The following is a 25,093-nucleotide window of genomic DNA, read 5'->3' on the forward strand; positions in this document are numbered from 1 at the left end:
TGCCAGAGGCAAACTTCCTCCAGTCGCCATCGGCATTCCTCATAGCGGCGTCGTGTCTCATATCAACAGCTGTCTTTTGTTTATCAATGGAGAGCTCGCACCACCGCGTTTCACGTTTACGCACGCACGCTTACACGCGTTCACGCATCATCACGCACGCGCGTTGTCGCGAGCTTGAATCGCCGTGCGATCACGAAGAGCCCTGCCCGCCGCGCCTCAAGACGCAGCGCATCGTCAAGGTCGCAGGATCGAGTCGAAGGACCGTCGAATAAATCCGAGGAGAAGTTCTGCTTTCCTCGTGGAAGGAAGGTCACGTGTCGAGAGCAAAGGGAGAGAGAGAGAGAGAAAGAGAGGAGTTATAGAGAAAGGGCTTGAGATGCCCGAGCGTCGACGGCTTTTCTCCTGCTCTGTCTCGAGTTCTCGAAGAGAGAGGTCGTTCTGAGGTCTTACCACGAAGAGAGAATGCTCTGGGTATCGCTCTGAGAGGAGTGATTCTTACGAAAGATTTTTGAAAAGGAAAATTCTCAAGGAGACATGATTCTTGAGGAAAATCCGGGATTTACAGAAGATTCCGTCATAAGAGAAGTGACGCCGAGAGATTAACGCGTTGCCCGGTAAAGAAGAGGCAGATCCGAGAATCTCATCTTTAGATAGAGAGAATATTTAAGTTTTATTCCAAAAAGCATTGTGATTCTCTAGAATTCCTACTTTAAGAGAAGGTGTCTTCGAAGAGACGTTGAAAAAATTCTCAAGATTGCCGAAGGATTAACGGGCTCCTGATAATAGCGAGAGTTGTTCCAAGAGTTTCTTTCTTAAGAAGAAAGCTTGCGAGAGGTCCTTTTAAGGAAGTACTCTGCGAAAGACGATGGAGCCCGGTAATTCCTGAGGGGAGAAAGAAAGCCAGAGAAAATACGTAGGGCGACCCGGCGATATCGAGAATCGCGGGAAGGCGGCGGAGGGTCCCCGGGATCTGAAATTAGACCTCGATCGAGCACTATCGAGGAGGAGGCGGCATCCGGCGAGAATGCGCCTGCAGCGGGAGCAATAGTAAAAAAAAAAGGGAACGAAACCGGCGGGCAGATCAAGGTCAGGATTCCTGGAGAACACGCGCGTGCTGCGTGGCGGGCGAAGTTCAGCCACGAGAGGCAATTGAGCCGTTAATTATGGCTTAACAAGCTGTAACTATACGGTGCAAAGTCGCACACGGTGTCGACGGGAGGAAGAGAGGGAGAGGGGACAGCAGGGATCGAGAGAAATGCAACGGTGGTGTGGCAAGAGCGCGATATTAACTCGCGGGGAGGAATTTCTTAGGTAACCGAATCGAGCGAATCGGCCGAGGAGAGAAGATTAGCGACTCGAGGCGAGTCGACCGTCGACGGACTTTGTACCCGCGATACGATGACTCATTAGTGAAGGCGCTGAAGAAAACGTCGAGCTCGCCGCAGGGTATGTGCTACGTACACAAAGTTAAGAGACGCAACGCGTGCGTGTAAGAGGCATAACGGAGAGACCAGGTACATTCTCCACTTTGTGCAATTTTGTGGCGACTCGGAAGAACGAGAAAATGCTCTCTAGAGTCCCGAATCATTTTTCTTCTGGGAGCAAACTTTGTACATTTTTTTTTAGAATCTTTGCGAAGTTTCTGAAAAATTGGACAGAATTTCGAAACACACACACACACACAGAGCTCCAGAAATATTACTTGTAGAATTCTCCCGAGATTTTCTATCAGATATCCGAAACTTGTGAGACGAATGAAATATTAGTTTTAGTAGTACAAAAACCGGGAGACGATACGACAAGAATCGATTCAATTTTTCCAATTTTTTTCGATTTAGTTACCATTTTTGTCTTATTTTTCAATTTAATAATGGAATCACGAAACGAAAGCTCGATTGAAATTGAAGACCCGCGTCTAAAAAAAACATTTCCAATATTTCAGGAGATTTGAAAATATTTTTTCCGATATAAATTCTTTCTCTTTCGCAATATCTATGTTTAAAGAGATAAAAAAGTTATTTGGGAGAATTAATTATTCGTTAGTTTTTAAATCGCTAAGCGAAATTTAAAATGGTAAAAACCACTTTATAAAACTATGTATCATATATTCTACGAGACGCTACAAATTATGCAAAAACATGAAAATACACTGATTCTCGCCTTGTATTTTCCGCTGCTACAAAATGAAGCAAGTTTCCGCTTGTGGTCTCTCTCTCTCACTCTCTCTCTTTCTCTCTCTCTCTCCTGTTCTCATCAAGAGAGAAACTATACATCTCTCTTTTTCTATCTTTCTCTCTTTGTTCATTATGCTTCGTTTGTGTTCTTCGAAACGACCGCAACCATTAAATTCTGCTGATCGACGTAACATGTTTGTCACGCAACAAGGCCACCATGACAAACATCATTGCCGAGTTTCATTATGGTGAATCTCAAATAAACTTAACAGAAATATGTTTTTTACCGAACAAACGCGAGTTTCAAGATGAAATTGCATCTCTAAATTGCATAACTGTGGTCAGCGGACAAAGAAACTGCGCTACAGTTGTCAGAATTTTTTAAACGCAAAGAGAACGTCATGCAGTCAACTTTAAAAAGAGAATGGCAAAAAACCACAACGAGAAATATTCCAAAATTATCCGCTTTTCGTGATTCGCTTATGGAAGAGTAATAACCCAACATCTCGCAATCAACTTGACGTGCAATTATAAGTCCGTGTGCGCAGAACGAATAAAAATTAGGAGAGCGCGACTGAGTGAAAAAGAAAAACAGGAATGTACGTGACACGAGAAAAATGAAAGAATTTGGAAAATCCCACATCGAGAGGGTCTCCACTCTTCCCCGACGTCCATTTACGGAGAAATACAGAGGACACAATGGATCGGCGTCGTTGATGTCTCTCATTTAACTCGCCGGGCGATTAAAGCTTTAACTCTCCGAGCGCAAGCATTAAGGAATTGTACGGATTTTTTTTTTAGTATTGTATTGGAAAATCGTAAAATCCGTGTGACGCCGCTCGCGCTTTTAACAAAAACGATCCTTCGTCGAATGATCCGTTTCAGCTGCAGGCACAGTTGCATAATCCGATTACGCGCATTACACCATCGCAGCCATTATCTTTTTAAATGCGGGCGCCAGAAGAGTGCATCAATAACACGGTAGAATAATTGCGGCCAGTCGTGCGTATTCGTAGCCGAAATACGTTGTTTTTCGCCTTTACATAATTCTCGCGCAATACCCTTTGAATGCTAAGCAAACTCGTGATAACAATCCCCGCGCGCGATTATTTAGAGGCGGGAGCGCGAAATCAACTGCCGTTGATTTCGCGCTCCCGCCTCTAAATAATCAAATCTGTCCTATCGATCTCTCGCCGATATTAAACGTGGCGATGTATGACCTTATATCGCACAAACTACGCGATGTCCATGATGTTTTATTCGCGAGCGAATAAACAACGATAATTTCGGTTCCCGCTGGATTCAACTTTCGGAGGTGCGAAAATAACGTACGCAGCGATTACAATAAAGATATCTCATATTGAAGCTTCACTCTTTGAAATAACGTCCGCATATCGATTCGATCTCGATCTCTCTGTCGCTTGAGCGAATTACATCTCGTAAACGCGAATCGTACGTTACTTATTACCTGACCAAAAAATCGCAATTTCAACAAAGAAGAAACCTCGGAGTGGGATAACGATAAGAATCCTGGCGGAGAGGGGGAAGAGGAGAAGGGGAACGGGAGAAAGAACATGCATACGAGGGACCTGATAAGAGATGGCAACCCCTTCCGTTTTACCATTTTCTTCTCCTTCTCCTCCTTCTCCTCCTCCTCTTCCCTCCGATACCGTCAGGTCAAAGGGCGTGATCGGAAGAGGCGTCGTCATCGTCGTAGCCGTCGTCGTCGTCGCGCCACGCGTGTTGCCGCTGGTGGACAATAAAGCCGACGAAATAGCGTCGGTCCCGCTCAGTCGGTCCCTCGCGACGTCGCATAACGCGACGGTGTCAAAGTACGGATCAGCTTGAAGCGCGGGAGGTGGTGGAGCCGAGCGGCGACGGTGATGACGATGACGAATGCCACGGCAGAGCGCTCCAGGCGGTGACGGCGTGCACGTGTGTGCTTTTCGCGCGAGACAACGCGACGCGAGGATCCCCGCGACCGAGAGAATCGGATTCGTCGAGATCGACGAGAGAATCTTTGATCGCGCGCGCCGACGGCGAAATTTCGACTTCATAAGTGTCGAGATCAGTTCGGCCCAGTTTTCCGAGAAGAACACGACGGCAGAATTTCTGATACATCGGAGAAGTCTCGAAGAGGAAGATATAAAAGAGAGAGGGTTATTTTGGAGCCGAAGTTCCTCCGTCGAGGAAAAGGACGTCGCGCGGAAATTTCGAATTTCCCTGCACATCGAGAAGGTAGAAACTTCGAATTTCTTGAGTGGGAGTTCGCGCGAGTCTCCTACACGGTGAAAAGGGCACAAAGGTTCCTGCTCGAATCGAATTCTACCTCGACGATAGAAACATATCCCGGAGTTCTCGGGACTCCCGTGGTCTCATAGAAATGAGAAGTACATTCTAGATCTCGAGTTGCGTTCGGCACCCACGAGTGCGACTTTAACGTTTGACGCGTTCCCGGCATCGGGGAGACAAGAGCGAGAAGACCTCGAATCTCCAATTTCACACCAATAAGAAGATTGCGCGATTCAAAGGTTGAATTTCCAGCGGTATAACGAGGCTTTAAGTTTCATCGTACTAATTGATGAGCTCGCAGGAAGATAAGTGAACCTCGAGAACGATCCGCGATCGGCGAACCACGAGAAGCGGAGTAGTCAGCGGTGGTGGTGGTGGCCTTTCTAGCCGCCTTCCTTGACGACGCGTCGTGAATTTCTCGCACAAGCGCGGATTTGCTCGCGGATTCGGTCACGCAAGCTGCGGCGTTTTCGCGAGGAGAATCTCGAGCGCTCCTCTTTTCTTTGTGAATGGGCTTCACGCGGTAACCTCGTGTAAAGTGAGAGAAAGAGAGAGAGGGAAAGAGAGAGAGGGAGAGAGAGAGAGAGAGAGAGGAGAGGTAGGGAAGAAGAGAAAGTGGGGAGAGTTTCGAAGAGTTTTAACGCGATCCCTCGGACCTTCAGTAGGATCTAGTGGAGGAAGGCGCAGCAGGACTGCAAGACAGTCAGCTACGTGCAAGGAACGTGTGATGGTAGTGGTGCGCACCAGCTGACAGACGCGGCCGGGCTGAGAGTTCGTAAATATTTTGTCGAATTTCGAGCTAAACAGACTTCACGATGATTCGGATATTCACCGACACCTTCAGGAACCTGATAAGTGAGTGTCACGCATCTCTTATATGCGACAATACGTTAACAGTCGGAATAAATATTACTTTTCGCGATATTCGAGTATGTTCGCACGGTACGTTCGCGATAACACCGGACGCAGGAAAACGCGTCCGATGTCGATATTCGCTGTATTGGCAGAGGTCTTATCCTAGCGACTAGAGATCGCGCTTCTGCGTCTGTGCGTGAATATTGACTTATTAAATCCGTCTCGTTCGATTTAGCTCGGCGAATCAACTTCGATCTTAAGGTACGAGTGTCTAATGGAAGCTATATCGGTCTCTTAAAGTTTCATCAGTCTGCAGAGAACGCCTTTTAAACAATTTAACAAACTTAATTCAATCTTGAATCTTCAATATCGCGACATTGATGTATACATGTACAGTTCTACTCGGATTTATTGTACTGATCGATTGTGGTAGGCCGGATTAAATAATTTCGATAAAATTAAATAATTTCCCGCGCCAAACAGGAGCAATAACGATTAAACGTTCGACTGAACTACCTATGATAAATCATTCAAATTTCCGACTTTCGGACAATTATTTCGTTGGATAACGATTTGCCCGATACAAAAAGTAGATTGAACAGAAATGTTATCGATTGCTGGCTAAATTTACACTCCATTGAAATTTAACCCGCGATTTCACAGGTTATCGGTGCGTTAAAAATGTACTGTTTTATGCATTTACAACAATGACTCTCTTCTGGACAAAGCATTTTACATTTTCTTACCATAAAATATTAACCCCGCTATTCTAAAATAGGGAACTCTGGATTTACTCCCCGGACCGTTTCTTCATTCAACCATGTATAATGTACTGTATGTTTTGAATATTATATTATTACATTGCACTTATATTCTTGGAATTGCGTTTTACTCTTTCATCGTAAAAAGCTCTTTTCTTACTACGCTAATTGCGTATAACTTAAGCTCCTTGCGCCAAAAAAACGATAATGATTGTCGGTCTCGATAGTGATCGAGTCTGAAACGAAACGCAAAATCCCGTTGATTGGGGCAAAATCGATTAGAATAGCGTTCCCTCCGGAAGGAATTGCGGATGCACAAAGGAAATTGGTTTGTTTGCGCGACCGGTGGCGGAATTAAATTTCGTTGTCGTGAGGTAGATAGCGTTCGCTGGCATTGTTTGCGAGGCTGACATTAAATTATACGTCGATTTCAACGAAGTACACTTCGGCACGAAGCGATGCATGCATGCACGATCGAATGGCTCTGTTTTCACGAAAACAAGCTCGAAAACAAGTTCGAAAACTTCTCTTCCGCTGCACAACGCGGTATTCCGAACAACGAATTACAATTAAATCTAATTGGTCTAAAATCAAATCCGACGAATCTAGGTAAATCAAATTTGACCATTTTCGTCGGGAACGCTTTGCGTCCGTGAAAAATATTTTTCAATTAAAATATAACAATTCGATATAAAATATGAATAAATTAAATCTGCATGCGAATGTTTAACTCTAGTTCCGCCGAGGAAACAATGTTGCGCGGTAATTTAACGCGGCGGAAACAAACGACTACACACATCTCGACGCTGTTGTGATTTTCACGCGACAGAAGTAATGCAAGCCATTTTCCTTAACTCGACAATTTTCTGGAATTTCCACACGTGGTCGACCTCGCAGTTCTAGGTCGACTCGCGCTGTTTCTGCACGTGGCATACGTGACTGATGTAACGTACGAAACGGCTGAATCTTGCACAGCGCATTACCCCCTTCCCTTTTATTAACCAGACGCGTTTCCTTGCTCACTTTCCTGCACTCGGTGGCGTGTGTACGTCACGTTATAATTACGATATATCCGCGCTGTAATTTTGTCATGATACAGTGTGCATTTGTGAAAACTGCTGTGCCTCCGATATCAAATTTGTCATTTTGCAAATTGCTGTTTTTTCGTGACGAAAGAGATAATTGTCGCCTGAACACGACAATTATCAATAGCAACTAATTGTGTCTCATTTTTCGAATATAAATTTCAATATTAGCATTGATTTAAGAAGTTAATGCTTGTAATTATATTTCTTGAAAGTATTTCGCATTTTTTTCGATAATTGACAATTCCGATAAGGTTTATTCGTATTGCTTGCACTTGTCGCATTTTTCGTACTTAGATGGAGACGGACGCGTGTTCGGACGCTAGAAGAAATAAGAGCGAGGAGATCGAGTGCAAAAAGTACAAGCAACACGAACAAACCGACAAATGTAATATCATCACTCTTACACTTATCACTCTTGTCCGTATTTTATTTCTACACATTTCGCTCGATATATCGTCCTGTTTTTGTTCTTTAAATGTGCTACGTATAAAAATTATTACACATATATAGAAATTTCTACACATTTCGCTCGATATAGGGTCTCGTTTTCGTTCCTTGAATGTGTTATATATAGAAATTATCACGAATATTGCAACCATCGTCCATATCGTGCGGCAGACTTCCGTTTTCAAAAGTTCGCCGCGCTCACTCTAAAATTAGTTCTCTCCGAGAAGGCGCCATGACGCAATTTCTGAGGAGCGCTGGCGTAGAAATCGTTCAGCTTCCTCGGCGAAGCCGAAGAATTTCGACTTTGGACTTTGGACTTCGAACGGAGAGTCGCTCTAATAAACACAGGTACAATAAATCCGCGAGTTAATCCCAGTCGCTACAAAAGACGCGCGTGACGAATACCGTCGCATGAATGTAATTAGATCCTGCCCGTTCGCATTCTCGTGAGATGTACTAGTTCCTCATAAGTTCGCGTAAATCGAGACGCTCCAAACGGAAAGTCAAACAAATCTCAACTCTACAAAGTGTTAGATGTATCCATATCGATCGATCGATAGATGTTGATCTAACTTGTTGTGTACACAGTATGTATGTGTATATATCCATTAGATGTGTATATACCTATTAAATATTTGTTGAATATTTTATATGATATTTACAAATAGTAAAATAAGATTCGAAGATCACCGTGTGTGGAAGAACGAAATTCGCACCATGCGAAATCCGACTACGCGTCTAATACGCACCGAAAATTTCTTACGCGCAATTTTCTTCGCGGCCGTTCCACGAAATAATTCAGGATCGTGTTAGAGGCAAGGCTAGCTGGTCTCCCCCATTACGCCGGCCATTCGGGGATTAACTGTATTATGGGGCTGCCGACAATTGGCGGCGATTGGACGATGGGCCAGGATAGCCCGCAGCGACCGACGGCGTTTCAGTATCTTGCGATCCAACATGGTGCCTGTGCGAGTTGTCTCGTTGACTTTTCCACGTATTTAAAGAGGCAGTGCGTGCGACACCTTTAATATCGTAAGGGCTGCTATTTCATTTTTAATTTATTGAGAAATTATTTATAAAAAAGTCTTCGTTCGGCATTCAGAGATTCGCAAAATTGGAACGCTACGTCTGATGCAATCAAACTATTACCCTAAATAATGTCCGAAAAAGTTACAGTAAAAGTTTGTTTCTGGTACATTTGCAGATTTGGTTTAAAGTATCCCGAGTCGAAATTTTAGCTCTACATTCAATCTATTTAACTCTACGTTAAGTCTTAAAAGGTTTTTTATTGTGTTCCTTTGATGCTATAAATGGGAAACTAATATTTCCGTTTTCTTGTAGACTCAAGGTAGAACTTAAAATTTCCTCTCCAAGAGATCTAAGTTTCTTTTATAGTACCAAAGGAGCACTATTAGTATAAATGGGAAGTTATTTCCGTTTTCTTTTGAAAACTTAATGTAAAACCAACATTTCGACTCAGGATCCATGACAAATTACATCGAGAGAAGACCGAAAAGATCCCCCTTCGTCCATTCGCCGCTTCAATCGTCCCTGAATTTACTATTTAAATTCTGAGAGTCAGAAAATTCATTCGTCACTGTTACTCGACGAAGTGATATCTCGCGATGGTTTACACCGCACAAACGAGCAAATGTCGAAAGTGAAGTAATCCACGATAATGTCTCTCTGGATCATTTTTAGAAGTTAAATATTTGCGTTCACGTGACAAGTTATTTCTCAACAAGATAGGCTTTAGTGTTTTGAAAGTTCGTCGAATGATGTCACTTTTTATTCCCAAAGAATCGTTTACATTCGTGTCCTCGTGACTGGCGCATGTTCCGTACGTGTTGCGGGAAAAAGTAAAGCAGCAGCCTGAACACAAGATTCTCGTTGACACCCGTTGACCCGCGCCGAATCAGTAAGCTTCATCGAAATCTTCCCACATTCGAGTCACGATAACGCATCGTTCGATTCCCTCACCCCCAGCTCTTGCTGAGCGAGCGTCTGAGTTATTATGATATCTGCGGTCACTTATTTTTCTTCTCGTCGCGATCGTACGACGGAAATTACTCGTAGAATCATACCACTGTTGCGTGTACATACGTGTACATGTCCCCCGGCGCTTGAATATGCACGTGTCGATCGGCGAGTAAACCCGATGAATGGAAGAATAAACAGCGGTACATGCACCGTGATCACGTTCACTCTACGAGCCGCGCGAATGATCTAATCCTGACTCGGCTATTTTTATTATCCCCGACAGGTCATCTTCGGAAAGTGGAAAAATTAGGTACGAAAATAGCAATGATCTCTTTTCTCCCTCCCACGAATCGAATGCGGAACTGCTTATCGTACGTTTTAGTGCACACGTGAACAGTTACCGTAACGTGGGGCATTGTTGCGCGTTCGCCAATGCTTTCCATTTATATGCCTTTTAGCAACACTTCTGTCAATTCGGGTCAGCTTAAGTTGATAACTTTAATACAATAAAAAGAAAACACTTATGCGCAAAAGAAATATGCATAACTTTGAGTAAGATAGGCTGGCTAAAAGTGCCAATTTTAGTTTTTTATAAATATACTAGAAACTATATAAGCTATTATTATGTACTTTTGCTTAAAAATTCTTTACAGTTTCAGTTACATAATCTACAAAATTAATAAAGCTATCTTTACTAATTTATATAATATAATATTTTTATCTGATATAATATTTTTATCTGAAGTTGTCACTTAGCACTTTTTACCTTAGAGATGAGATAAAAAGTGCCATCACTATTATTTTAGATATAAAATCGATAAAATAATATAATCTTTTTGTTATTATATAATTTTTATTAGAAAATACTTTTCAATGATATTTGTGATTAATTAATTTATTACACATAAATATAATTTATGTAATGTAATATTATATATGTATGTATTTTATATATTTCATTGTATTTACTGATTTTGTGTCTTATTTCATTTTACGAACGTTATTATGCATCCTAAAAAAAGAAACTATAAGAAGATCAGAATAGCAATAACAAAATTAGTGGATAAAAAATGCCACTTTAGAATGAAAAGATCCATATTACACTTTTTGTTCCAACAGTAAACGGCTTTAATTGTTAGTTCATTGAAGAAACATCCTTAAATCTAGATGAATTTCAATATTACATATTCAAAGACTATAAAATAAACAAGATAATTATATGACTTATTTGACTTTCACATAAATAACACACATATATGTCACTATTCAAAAATATATGCAATAAAAAATAGTTACTTTTAGCTAAGAAACAGAGCGAATTCTGCGTATATTTACCTCAGCCATAATACAACGAATGACTGTGTAATATCGTTATCTGCCTGCTTCCCGCGTTCAAACATCATGAAAGAATATTTCAACGGTCTTTTATGAAATAGTGTAAGTGGCACTTCTTATCCGCCGCACTTTTAGCCCCGCTTTAGCCTACTTGATACTGAGAAAAACATGCAAACCTATATTTTCATTCTGACTTTAAAAGAGGAATTTTATATAGAAATGTAATTTTTCATTCTTCTGGTAGTTTTTAGAACTTCTCTAATTTCTCCATCTCCCTCTTCAGATTTACTTAATTCACAATTGAAGTAGAGTTAAACGAAATTGACTTAAATCACCGATATGTAATAACACTAATTGGAAAGCAAAGCAACATTAGAAGTCGTCTTACGTGACTAGATAGGAAGCATTCAACAACGAACGAAGATGCTGAATATACACTTCGCGTGCGCGAACGTGTATACCGGTGTATACACGAAATAAAATATACGCTAATATCATGCATGTATGCGGAAACGAAATTATTCCGCTTCGCTTGCAAATACGTTTCGCCGATGTATACGCGAAATATACGTTGGGATACATGCTCTTATTATATGTATCTGCGATTCTTTTATTCGCCGCGGCTTTGTGCGAAATATTGCGCGGAGCCAGACCGTGGTCTTTCTTCGAATTACGGAACATCCTGTCCATAAAAAGCGACCGCGCGAGAATTTTTAAAAAATCGTAATTGCCCCGGAACCATACGTTTCGGATGCATTTTAGATGCATTTAAAAGAGCACAAGTATCTAGGATTTTTCAACTTTTAGCGAGGGAACGAAAATAATCTTCCACTTAACCTTTATTTTAAACGAGGTTGACTGAATAATTTGGTTTCGTTCGATTCAAAGCTCCCGGAATATATCATCGACTTTTATACTGCAAAAAATGTAGAATTATTAAATAATTTCGAGTAAAATCACGACAAGAGAACGAAATTTGACTTATAAAATGCAATTTTATTTAAATAAAAAATAACAGGAAATCGTGTATGTGTGTGTATATTTGCTTCCATATTTATATATTGTAGGCCGAAGTAATATATTATTTAAATCATTCAGTGTTGATTATATTATATAACTTGTAAATTTGTTTTTCAAAACATCCGTATAATTTGATCGAGGGTACGCGTGGCTTTATCGCGAATCAGTAGTTTTAGTCGTATAAAATGCAATTCTTAAATTTCTCGGTTTCTGTACGACTTACTTATTTTGAGAGAATCGATTTTAATAAATAGAGAGAAAGAGCATAGTTGATCAATGATAAATCGCGATTATTAGCTCTTTTACCTTAACCTGATACGTTTTATATCTCGTGAATTACAGTTAATTAGATTACAGAATTTTGATAGAGCACGGTCGTTACTTAATGCATTCAATTTCATAGTATTTAACATAATATCAAATTTAACTTCCTAAATATGCTAATAAAGTATTTATGAAACACGATAGTCAAACATAAATTAGTTTAAGATAAAAATAAAACGTTTCAAATTGCTTGTCGTTTATAGAAGATGTTTTATCTCCGCAAATTCGACTCGAAACTTGCAGAAACGCTGGAAATTACAAGAAAAGAAACGAGCAATGTTTTCAAACGATCCAATATTCGCGTTCACGAGTATGTTCCACGAGCTCTGATATTATCTTCACGGTCTCTTATCAAGATGCACCATGTGCATTATAATTACCCTGCAATTCTGTGTTCGTCTCTGCTTAAATAAACACGCGATTATACGTACGAAAATATGTACAAGATATTCCAAAATCATCAGATCTCTCCCGCTATGGATCTTTCGTCAATTTGCAGAAGAAAATCGCGGCACTTTGAAATAATCATTGACTGAAATTAAGCAAGCCGAAGTCTTGAAAAAGAAAATAGACGACAAAATTGCATGTGAGGAATAATCTCAAACGGATCAAATTTTCACTAATGAAAGATCTTTCTTCAAGCGCATTTTAAGTGCAAAGTCGCACAATATGTTATAAATGGCCAGATAAATGACAATTTTTCTCGTTATTTTCCTTGAAAAAAATGCTTTCGGAATTATAAAAAAGGACCGATGAGGCAATATCGTTAGTTCTGAGATATTCACGCGCTGGTTTTTATACTCATTTTTGTGCGCTTATTCGCGAATAACGCGGCAACCAAAAAAAGCGTCGTTTCTTCAACGAGCGAGAAATTAGTTCCGAGGAAAACAGAAGGACACGGTTTTCCAAGAAACGCCTGTTGGCAAATTCAATAGCGCCTCGGTAAATATTAATCCGCAATTCGCGCAAATCGTTACTTCCGTATTATCGGCTTGAAGATCAGCCGCCGTTGGAAAAGTTGAAGTGAAAATTAAAGCTCGGGCGACGCGAGAACGGTGTTCGGTAAATTTCGAAATGGGCGAAAATGCAAACTGTAATCTTCATGGAAATTACCGGAAACAAAATAGAGTAAAGGGAGAGAGAGAAAGAGAGAGAGAGAGAGAAAATGCGCGCGTGAGAATAGTTATCGCACTGATTAAAAGCTGAATGTAAATATCCGGTGTCAATACATTTTGTAATTTGGAGGAGGGAAATAAATTAGCACAATTGTGCTCGATAATAAATATACATTATGAGAAACGCGCATCGGTTACATTAAGACGAAATTGAAACGATTAAAAAGAATATCAGTAACAATAAGATAATCGATTTTTCTCTCTTCCAATCTTTCCTCTCGTGTCTATTCACCGGTTAACACCGGCTTGATTACAATCTCCGCAGAATCCAGAGCTGACGATCCTCGGAATTCGCAGTTGTGGCAAATTGGAACGACAAAATTAAATATTGAAATTACTTATTCAAATTGCGATTTAAGTAACGATAATAAGTGAAATTATCTCTGTGTGAACTGTAATAAAAAAAATGTATATAGCTTCTCGTCAACATCTTATCGGGCGCGCGGATATCGTCGCAGAATAACTCTTATCTAAACGCGCTTCGCGAGTCGGCAATTTCGCGATCTGCTGACGGAATGCGATTTCGCGGCCGTTCTTTCTTGAGGAGACGCCGGCGGCGACGGTAAGGTGGCTGAAATTTCGCGTGTAATTTCGCAATCCGCCGAGAAGCGGCGAACGAGGATAAATCGCGGGGCGCGTTTCGCGGTAACGGTAACGCGACGTTTAACGCTAGGAAAAAGCGCTCCCCGCCGGCTCGAGCGCGCGCGCGCTTTGAGCCAAAACGACGAACGCGCGCGTGTCGTAAACGTGTTTTATGGGCGTTGTTGCTCGAGATATGCGGGTCGGCTCTCTTCGGCATTGTCGGGAGCGTCTCTCTCTCTAGAGAAAGAGAGAACATGTAAAAACGCGCGGCCCGGAATCGAGACGTAACGGTATAATACGTAGCACTCGCGAGTTCGAATTACCGACGCGCCGAAAGGAAAGAAAGAATAAGAAGTAGAAGAGATAACCAGACTCCCGCGAAATTGCCCGCGGAATCTATGATTCAGTCGGCGCTGATGGAAGCCAGACTTGGTAAGATTGGATCCAGCAGCTCGTTGGACTCTTAGCATTCCTTCGTATCGGACGAAGCCCGCAGTGCGTATACAGAAAAACAATAGTCTTAAATCCATGATATTCTCATATGTAAGCAGGAATATTATAATATTCTTAGGAAATTTTTCGTTTTGAAGTTTCTCAGCGCAAGCGTCTCGAGCTCTCGGATAGAGCAACGTGCATTAATTAACGCGGCGAAGAACAAGACACGCGACACCCGATGCTGTCTCGACGCGACTCGAGGGTGACAATATAAAACCTAACCTCCCTCTTGCAGAAACCGCGACTATCGATCGGTCAATAAAACGCCCCTAAGCACAAACGACCAATCGCTCGCTTATTTCTCCCCTTGACCGCAGGAAGGATCGTCGAAATCGATATGCGATGCCACCGGCTTCAACGACGCGCCGGCGATATTGTTCTTACACCGGCCGCGAGATATCGATATTATCGATGAGGTTTGTCGCCATGTCGCGCAAATCCAGATTTCATCGGGTGTTTGACATTATTCCACGTTATCGACAACATCGATCGTGCGACTACAGTTATGTTGGGCGTTTTACGTAACGCGGCTTCGCGATGTTATTCGACGAAACGTGAAGTATATATCGACACGCTCTGCTCGACGTTTTCCACTGCAAATATTAATACAAACGGCTCGTAAACAGACAAAAAGCAGTTAGAGAGTATTCCGGATTATAAACTTCCGAAATTTTTACTCCGCGAAGGTTTTAAAAATATCACGGAGAGGAACAATGGAAACTTTTTACATTGCCGAAATATTTCTGACTCCCTGTTCGGAATATTATATTAATTAAGGTACGATTTCTTCTATTGTTAGACTACAACTCGATTTCCCCTATAGTATAAAAGAGAATATCATTTGACAATCTTAATTTCGAAAATTCGTCTCGACGAGACGGTGTATTATATAATCAAGGAGATAACTCCCGACGATCTGATTCCATATTTGATTTTAACTTCATTTTCTACACTGTAAAAAACTTTATGTTAAATTTAACACAGACGGTCCACTTCAATTTTAATGTTTATTTAACCCAAGGTGAATATGTGAAAAGTAACGCAAATATAGTGTAAAAAATTAACACCAAATTACTACTATTAATTGACACTCAAATATAAAAGTTATTTTAACGTTAACCCATGTTGAATATCGACACAACACAAAATGTTGAGATAATGAAATGTTGAGATGACATAAGCACAATATGTTAAATTAACACACGGCTATGTTAAATGTTTAATACAAAAATTTTAACAAGGATCGACTTTAAGATAAGTAAAAAATGTTTTTCTACTGTATAATTTAACTTATAATTCGTTATTTTTCAATAGAATTTCGATAGAATTATCGTTATAACTGCCGTTTATTTGGACGTTACCTCTATTTGTATTGTTATCTATTCGCTGTTTGGTTATTTATTACCTATTTATGCGTATTGTCGATTTTCCGTTGTTCTACTGGGGTCACGATTGATTGCTAAATCGAGCGTACGTAACTCTGTTCACAGCTACGTCAGCGGTGATCCTAAAAACGGAGAACGAGCACCATCATCTGGCGAGTCTATCCGGGGACAATATCCTTGGGACGGGGGTGAGGATAGGACGTGGCGAGGACGCAGTCGCGAGTGGTAGCGGCCCCGTTATGGATTCGGCGCAATCGGCCATGATGAAGCAAGCGGACTACGTCGTAGGTCAGTGAACTAGCTCGGCGATTTTTTTTACTGCGAACACGTAACAAACACGTTTCTCCGATCGCGAGTCCGTTTCGATCTCGTCGATGTCGTTTCGTTAATCACAGTTGTCGTTCGTTATGGAGTGCGAGTGCGAGTGGTCGGCGAATCCGCGATGCGCGAATCCCGGTAGTCACGGTGAAGGCGTCACGTAATGGAGGTAGTGCTAATTTTAGACAATTTTTTAGCGGAGCGAACGCTGCGCGAAACGTTCCGGGCTTTTTCGCGCGAGAGCCAGTTTTGTCAAATAATAGCGCGTTTTATAATCCGAGTATAATCCGCGAGCCCGAAGGGAAGAGATATGAGGGGGATATTAAAGTTCGCGGGATTCAGGAAAAGAGGATTTCGAGCAGGACGAAACGCGGCTTTTATTCGAGGCACGCTCGGTCTTTTGAAAAGTCACCGACGTCCAGTGGAAATCGCCCCAAACAAACGCTTCCCCGTTCTCGTTCCGAGCGGGACTTCCATGCGCGGTAATAATTAACGTTCATTTCCATGAAACTCATATGCACCGGGAGCGAAACGAGCGAATCCGAAATTTTAGAGGGGTCACTTTCACATCAACGAGGCACCAATCACGCTTTTCTATGTGAACTTTCAAAGATTGTATTCCGCTTCCAAATCAATATCGTCGAATCTCGAGAGGGAAATCAATCTGATCTGAAACTTCTTTTGTTTTATACACGACTGCAGACTTCAACCGGGCACGTTTTCCATGCAGAAATTTAACGAGTCGAGTTATCAAGAGTATCGTTATCGACGTTAACCTCAGGAAGCGATTAGATTCGCTACGCGAGTCGCGATAAGATAAAGTCGCGGTTAAGCAAATTTCGTCCATTTATGCGAAAGAGTGATAAGTGCAACGAATTCAACGTCAATGCGAGCCCTCGTTACCGCGGGTTTCTTTAGAGACGCTCAGTTAACTGTCTTCAGCCAGATGATACCGAGTAAAATGCGTAAAAACGCGATTGTGAAACCCGCATAGTTAGCGACGTCATTCTAGTTGTTTGCGCGATTTTATCAACGTCTCTAGCTATATTTGAATCTTAATCGATGATGCGTCCTCTTTGCAGTAAAACGCGCATATGGGTTTACTGTGAATATATTGTCATCGACAACAAAAGATATTCAAAAACAAATTGTAGTTATTAATATGTCTTTCATGAGAGATCGCCATATTTTTTAGCATTACGTGCTTCGGTGACTGCGCCGAATAATTGTCAAATATGCGAGAAACGTTCAGTTTCTTAAAGCTAATATGGTATTTATGCCATTCCCGTCCAAAAATATCTCTTGAATGTTTCTTACGAAAAATACGAAAACTTATGTATTTATGTTGTATTTTAAGTTGTTTGAAAAGCATTTATTTCACTTATCTTGTTTATGCCGTTTCTCATTTACGTTACATTAATATTTTCTCTGTGCACACGTGTTCTCTGATATGATATTATAATATTAAATGACCTTCAAAATGTAAAATAATGATTTCGATATTCGGGCAAAATTATATCCAAAGTACCGACGGAAAATTTTGAAAGTAATCCGTTATTGAAGAGATAGATATCAAGTGGATTCGCACATTAAAACATTATATGTGAATAAAAATATCATCTGTGCAAAGTTGCAAAATGTAATCAGAACAAGGACTGAATACTGAAAATATTTCAGTAGCGATTTTATACTGATATGAAGTTTTATATACTATATATACTATCTCTATTGATGAGAGATACCGATATATACTGATGAGAATATAACGATATCGATATTATACTTCTATTACCAACGTTATCACTAGTGTATTATTTGGAAATCAATATCACTAAATCAATTTAATTTATATATACGTATTCACAGTAGAATTTTCGCAGAAGAATGGAAAAAGTATGTAACGTACATTAGATTTTATCAAATCCTAAAATATGAGATTTGTACTACTTTAGAGAAGAATAGACAAATTATGCTACTAAAAAACTACGCTATTAAAAAAAAAAATACTGATATAATATAGAAATTGAACATTGTAATAACGAAATTATACTATTATGAACCACTGGCATTAGCGTTGCATTTTTTTAAATGAGAAATGAACACAACGGACAGAAATAGTGATAAAAATATTGTGTTATGAATTATTAAAGAAGTTCTTGTAAAATAAAAAAAAACTTCAGTTAGCACTCATCGTAGCGTTCAAAGTTCAGTATGACGCAATTGATGATGCTGAATGTGAGATCCGAGATGAATCATGCAATAGGTACCGCTGTCGGTGTCAAGTTTTATTTTCGATGTATATTTTCAATGCAATACGTGAAAAAGTATTTCAATATTTGAACGTAATCGCGTGTATATTATTTGAATATAAATTAAAATTTATAAACTATTATAAAAAATATGTATATCACACAAGAGGATACTTTCGCTACGATATAGATAAATTTTTATTTCAACATTATAACGACGATATATTAAGTATCGAATCGATCGTCGAACTCATATTGAGTTTTGAAACATTATCAATTCAAATCTTTCGTGCAGTTAAATATTTATCTTATCAAAGCGCCATTGATATGTACAGTTCATATTATGCGTGTGAGCGTTCTATCTTATTCGATTGGTATAAATAATACGAAAATGTTTATTTATACTATCGATCCATCGGAGAGGAGAATATGACCCTTGAACGGTCGATGATTTTATTAATGTTTAGAATGCCGACAGCGAATTCCCATTGCGAGGGACTTCAAACGCGTGTGATCAAAGTGTACGGTTAAATTGAATCAACGTCATGACACAGCACGTTAGCCAATCAATACTAATCAAATATGTATTATGTTACAGACGTTGTGCTACCAACGGTCCTAATTGCTTTGCTATTCGTCGGCAATGCGATCATCGTTTATATCATCTTCCAGTATAGAAAGAGGTAAGTGAACTCATTCGCTACATCTTGAAAGAAATTATATATATACATAGTATATATGCTGATATGTAGATATAGATGAAATCTATTGAGAAAAAAATGATAACCGATAACGCGAGTATATTCTTTGATACGTCCTGAATTGATCAAGTGAGAAAAATTAATTAGGATCTTAATCAGTGGTAGAATCTATTAAGATTTATAAGATTTATAAGATTTTTATCTAAAAAAACATTTGCCTCAAACTTCATCTTTTTATTTTTTTCCAAATGTTTATGTTCCATACTTCTTTCTATAAAATTGTTCAAAGTTATCCTGTAGTTCAAGTTAAAAATAAAAAACCAAGAAGCTCCGGACAAAGTCAAACTTAAAAAAAAAGTGTAAGTTGGTATAAGAATTTATTTCCTTAAATGAATTTTAAAATAAATTATATTTTCGTAGAAATTTAAATCGAAATTTTATTTCCAAAAAACATGAAAGGGGGCACTTGATAAATTGCTAGAAAAACAGTCTAAAATTTTCAAAGAATATTTTCCTACTTGAAGATTTCTCTGAAGCAATCTATATATATAGATAAAGAAAAAATTGTGTGTATCTCGAAATATTTGTTGGATCTTACGTTATTTTACTTCAAGTAAAATATAGATAGGCAAGAATAAATTAGAATAGAATTGGCACACGATATATGGTTAAATAAATAAAGTTAAATAAATAAATAAAAATAAATTATTGGAGTTAGGTTGGGATGTGTTGTCGCATTCACCATATAACTCTGACTTTGCGCCTTCAGATTTCCATTTATTTCGTTCCATGCAGAACTCCTTAAATGGTAAAATTTTTTATGACGCTGATGATATAAAATCTCATTTAATTCAGTTTTTTGCTAACAAAAATCAGAAGTTTTATGAACATGGAGTTATGACACTGCCTGAAAGATGGCAAAAGGTCATCGACAAAAATAGGCAATACCTAATTTAATAAAGTTATATATTCAAGTAAAAATTTTGAATTTTCTTTTTTATTTAAAATCCGCAATCACTTAGTTGCCAACGCAATAGAAGGGATTTAAATATTAAAGACCATATTCTGATTGTAGTGTTTTTGTAAATCGAATATAGTTAATTTCCTGATTTTATTTGTCTTCTACGAAGATCATGTATGATATTTTTCATTTTTAGATTACTTTTGATTTCGTTTTAAATGCACGATCAAAATGCCAACTTTTCATATTCTAAGAAGATATTAATTCAGCATTATTTTTTTGGTTTTCTTATTTTCTCCTATTTATTAAAACAATGACCTCGAAAATATTTGTCGAAAATTATCATAGTGCTACGGTAACAATTGTAACGAATTATTCAAATCGTCTAATTAATTACTGATACATTGTGATTATATTATTAATTGCGTTTCCCGGAAATCTCGTGCGTGTAATGCTTTATGAAAAATTTTGCAAAACGATATTTTTGCCAAATAATTTTTGTATAATGAGATATCGAAAAGTGCTAGTACAAAATGACCAAATAGGCTAATGGCACATAAAAATAATGAGTTCTGACGAGTTTTGTGTTTTTTGCACGCATAATAGAATAGGTTTCGCATTGCATAATAGAACAAGAAAAATAATTGCGTATAAATATTTCAGGTTTAATATTCCAGGGTTAACTTATATTTACACTACGTACACTAATCTATCTTGTACAGATAGAGTAGTGTACATACGTACACTAATCTATCTTGGCTCATTTCAAGGCAGCAGATCTGTGAGTTGTTATGTTTATCAACATTTTTCATGCCGTTCATTCGAAGTTTTAACTTCTTTTAAAGTGAAATAATACAGAAATAACCGTAACAAATGTGAATATCCAACAGTTTTCACAAACAAATAACGAAGTCACAAACAAATATATTTCACTCGGGTCAGTGATTTTTGTTTGCCGACTTTGTTTGCGAAATGTTCACAGACCCATTACCTCAAAGTGAAAAAAATTTAAATGAAAGTATATCCATCACTCACTAATACGGTACGGCTGTTCACTCGATGTTTACCTGTAACACAAAAATATTCGCCGACTTTAAAACACTATTCAAAGCAATCAATATTGAAATTTCAATGAAATTACAGCGTGCGTTAAATTCATTAGCCTCGAAAGAACATTTATCGCGGAAGATTTATAATTTCCAAGAAGCAAATGATGTGCAGAGTCATACCGTACGAGCGGTCAATTGACATTTAATTGACATATAATAAAAACGCGACTATTAAATATAATAAACAAAATAAGCAAGAAATTATTTACCTCGTCGCGTTGATCGCCAATACCCGAGCGAGTTCCTCTCGTCCCGCTACGCTCCTAATCCATGGCACTTACACAACACACAGACACACACACACACACATACGAATTCACTCGCGATTCGAAAAACATCGTTAATTATAATCGGACGTGAGCTAATTATCATACTTCGGATCGCGTGAACTTTGCACGGCATTCGTAATACAAGACGCGTATACTTGCCGTTCATTTGATGAAAAACTACGGGAAACACGGCGAGCGAGAAACGAAGAGATACGCGTAGCAATAGCGACGTTTCTCGTGAACGAACGATACGTTAGAACGCCCGTTTAAGAAAATTCGAAAGCTACGCTGCTAACACACGTCGTGACGGCGCCGTGTACCTGTTGCATTTCCCAGCTGCGTCTTCGCACATCCCGGTCACTCGGAATCGGAACGAATATTTATTTATCGCCGAGTGATAGAGAAATCAATGACGAGATACGAGCCGAACAAAGGATCTACTATGAAAACTTGAACGAATCATACCGTAAGGCACCGAGGAGTTACCGAAAATCGTGATAAGCGAATGTTCACGGAAGAATGTCTCTGATAAATGACCGCCGTTCGCCGTTTATGCGTATCAATTCGTATTACCATCTCACGTAATGCGTAGGGAAATCAATTCACGATTAAATATACACCGGATACTGTACTATATATAAATGAAGACGTGTCGCGCATTTGACAGTGAAACTGGCGACGAGGCGCGAGATGGGGCCATGTTCCGCGTCCTTATTCCATATATACTTTGTAACATACACGGAAAAAATTAACATCTATTCAAAATTCATATTGTCATATATATGCAAAAATAGATACCTTATATGGACATAAAATATATTTGTATAAACCTTAGCAGCATAAATTGGTTGGCTAACCGTTGCTCAACGCTGACCAAACGCTCGGGAAACAACTCTATGTAGTTCCATTAAAAAATATTATATTTTCGTTATTCAGGAATTCTTAATTAAGAATTAAGTTTGAGGATATCATTCTTTTTATTCAATATTTTTTCCTCCCAATTCATGAAAAATACTCCTAAATAGAACAAGAATATGATATTTTCAATGGAATTATATAAAATTTCTTCATATAAGCAAATTTTATCTTCATATAAGATTACATATTTTTGTTCATATGAGAATATGAATCGACACTCATTTTCTCCATATGCATTACGAAACTTTGCAGACAAAAGGCGTGTTCGTATATTCACTGCTAGTACTGAAAATGTACAGTTCATGTTACGTATATTATAGATTTTTCATACTGCCAGTGAATATATAATACAAACTCAGTTAAAATATATCACAGAATAGCTGCGTAACGATACGTTAGCGATATCTTCATCGCAAGTTACAGAATAAGGAGGCCGTACACAAAGCGAATGATAAATATTTTTTTTACGATAAATATGTTTTATTACGAGAAAAACGGAGCTCGGAATTAGAAAGGCATATTCAACGTTCGTTATACGTCCAGAGCGAGGCTCTGATCGCAGGATTCGCGGAAATACGGTGGAATGCTTAGGTACGCGTCATACGACACCGAAGAATCACCGAAAATCGCGATAAGCTAGTGTTCGCGAAAGAACGTTTCCAAGAAATGGCCACCGCTCCGTCGTTCGTTCGCACGGCAGATTCCGATTGTTGGAAAATCTCGCGAGAAACACGATGCCCACAACCGACCCGATACACGACGTCGACGTCTCGTTATCTGATCGACGAATACCCGTATCTGAGGCTCATTACGATCGCATTTACTACCTAAAGTCACCTCGTAATGCCATTCGATTCTCCGTTCGTCTGCTCGGTGCCAGTGGCTGCTCGCGAATAACCGAAATATTCGAAGTAGCGCGGCTAACTTCATCCTGATAGCCGCGTTGAGCAGGGCCGTTTATTTTACAACTGTTGGAAGTTCCCCCTGTGCTGAGATTGGATCATTCTCCTCTGGATCTAAAAGAATTATCCAATCTCAGCTCACCGAACTTTCAACAGTTGCAAAATAAACGCTGAGCGTTTGGACCTGATGGAAATATTTCACATGAAATATATTTGGACGCTGACCTGATGGAAATATTTCACTGAAATATATATTTGAAATTCTCTCTCAATTGACTCCATTTTATCATTACTCTATCAATATTTCAGTAAAAATTCGATTTTCAGTTAAAAATTCAATAAATGTCATATCTAATATTTCAAAAAAAATGTATTATTACTTTCAAACGGTGTAATTTAACTCTCTTTATATTTCACAGTATTATATTAAGTTTCATGAGGAAAAATATATAAAAAAATATATTAAATTTTATAAGGAAAAATATATAATAAAATATATCATTTAAAGATATTCAGTAATTTTCCCGAACTTTCATTTCACTCGTCATCGATTTCGGTACTTTCAACAAAATATTTTGACAAGAGGTGGCCAATATTTGTTCGTTTTAGTCGAATTAGACTTCACTTTTGTCTTTAGAGTGAGACAAGTGTACAAACCAGCGTTGAAGAGAAAAGGACCAAAGTTCCAGTACGGCACTGATTCGGTTAAAAGGGACAGGCCTAAAGCCACACGATGCGACAGATTCGAGGCGATCAATTAACGGCGCGACAGGTCGTTCGAAATTACCGGATCGGCGTTTCACGCCTCGGTGATGCGTAAATCTCGCGAGATTCGCGTATTTATCGGTGACGATCGCTGTACCTTCACCGGCTCGACACGACCCGGCTTTTCGTCACTCGGAAGTGCGTCACAATGTCGCCCGATCGCGATCCCGTGCTCCTCCGCGGGGGCCTCCGCGAATCAGCGAAATCGCGGGAAAATGTAATCGCGTCGATCGAAAATGTCGAGTCGCTACGCGCGAATAAACACGTGCAGGCTTGCGATCGTTGTCGAAACAACGGCCGTGAATCTCGCGAGAAAGTGCCCTTATCATTCTCGAAAGCTCCTATCTCTCGCTTGGAGCGAATAAATCACGCTTTCACGAATCATATCGGCGTCGTTGACGTCGCTGTGTCGATATATCGACGCCTCGCGTCTCATTAACCGCGAGATCGCGCGTCGATTTCAATTGATCCTCGAATAACAACCGAATAACAACCAGAAGCATTTTATAGTTTTTTCACATTAATTCTTTCCGCTAGGCTCTTTTGATTTTCATAATCAGTTAGAAAATACTTAAAAGCGAATAAAAGTAAATAAAGTGTGTCGCAAAATATATTAAATACTTAAAATGAAACGCATCGCAAGCGCGTGCGCGGAAGCATTAGAATATAAGTATACGAATCTGGTCGGATCCGATCCAACCTTGTTATTCGATTCATTTTTCATTCATGACGTTCGCCAGGTATCTTTGGCGTTTCTCGGTATTCCGTGATGCGTAATTACCGGAAGAAGGGATAATATGCGGAGGTATTTGCTGTTGTCTGTCGTACTCACGCCGCAGGAATGACGAGCTTGACATGCCGTGTGTACAAACACGGCTCGATCGGCCGGTTGACAAAACCAAGCGTCGTCGAGCGCGTACTGTCGGACTCGAGATAGTAAACAAATGTAAAGAAGACAATTGAGCATCTTTGCATGCGAAAACAAATT

The 25,093-nt window shown here is 39.4% G+C and overlaps 1 protein-coding gene across 2 annotated transcripts in view; it reads left to right on the forward strand.

Annotated features, from left to right (window-relative positions):
* The window catches only part of LOC106740835, a 26,911-nt gene continuing 1,818 nt past the window's right edge, over positions 1-25,093 (forward strand). The window contains exons 1-4 of one of the 2 annotated variants that reach the window (XM_014612268.1): positions 1-1,514; positions 5,129-5,321; positions 16,019-16,201; positions 19,079-19,163. In XM_014612268.1, the coding sequence (XP_014467754.1) occupies positions 5,282-5,321; positions 16,019-16,201; positions 19,079-19,163 (308 nt within the window). In that variant the 5' untranslated portion in view covers positions 1-1,514; positions 5,129-5,281. The remainder of the gene's footprint in view (positions 1,515-5,128; positions 5,322-16,018; positions 16,202-19,078; positions 19,164-25,093) is intronic. The other variant, XM_014612267.1, reaches the window with a different exon arrangement.

Source organism: Dinoponera quadriceps, unplaced genomic scaffold (genome assembly GCF_001313825.1).
Source record: "Dinoponera quadriceps isolate SergipeBrazil2010 unplaced genomic scaffold, ASM131382v1 scaffold545, whole genome shotgun sequence".
NCBI classification, from domain to species: Eukaryota; Metazoa; Arthropoda; class Insecta; order Hymenoptera; family Formicidae; genus Dinoponera; species Dinoponera quadriceps.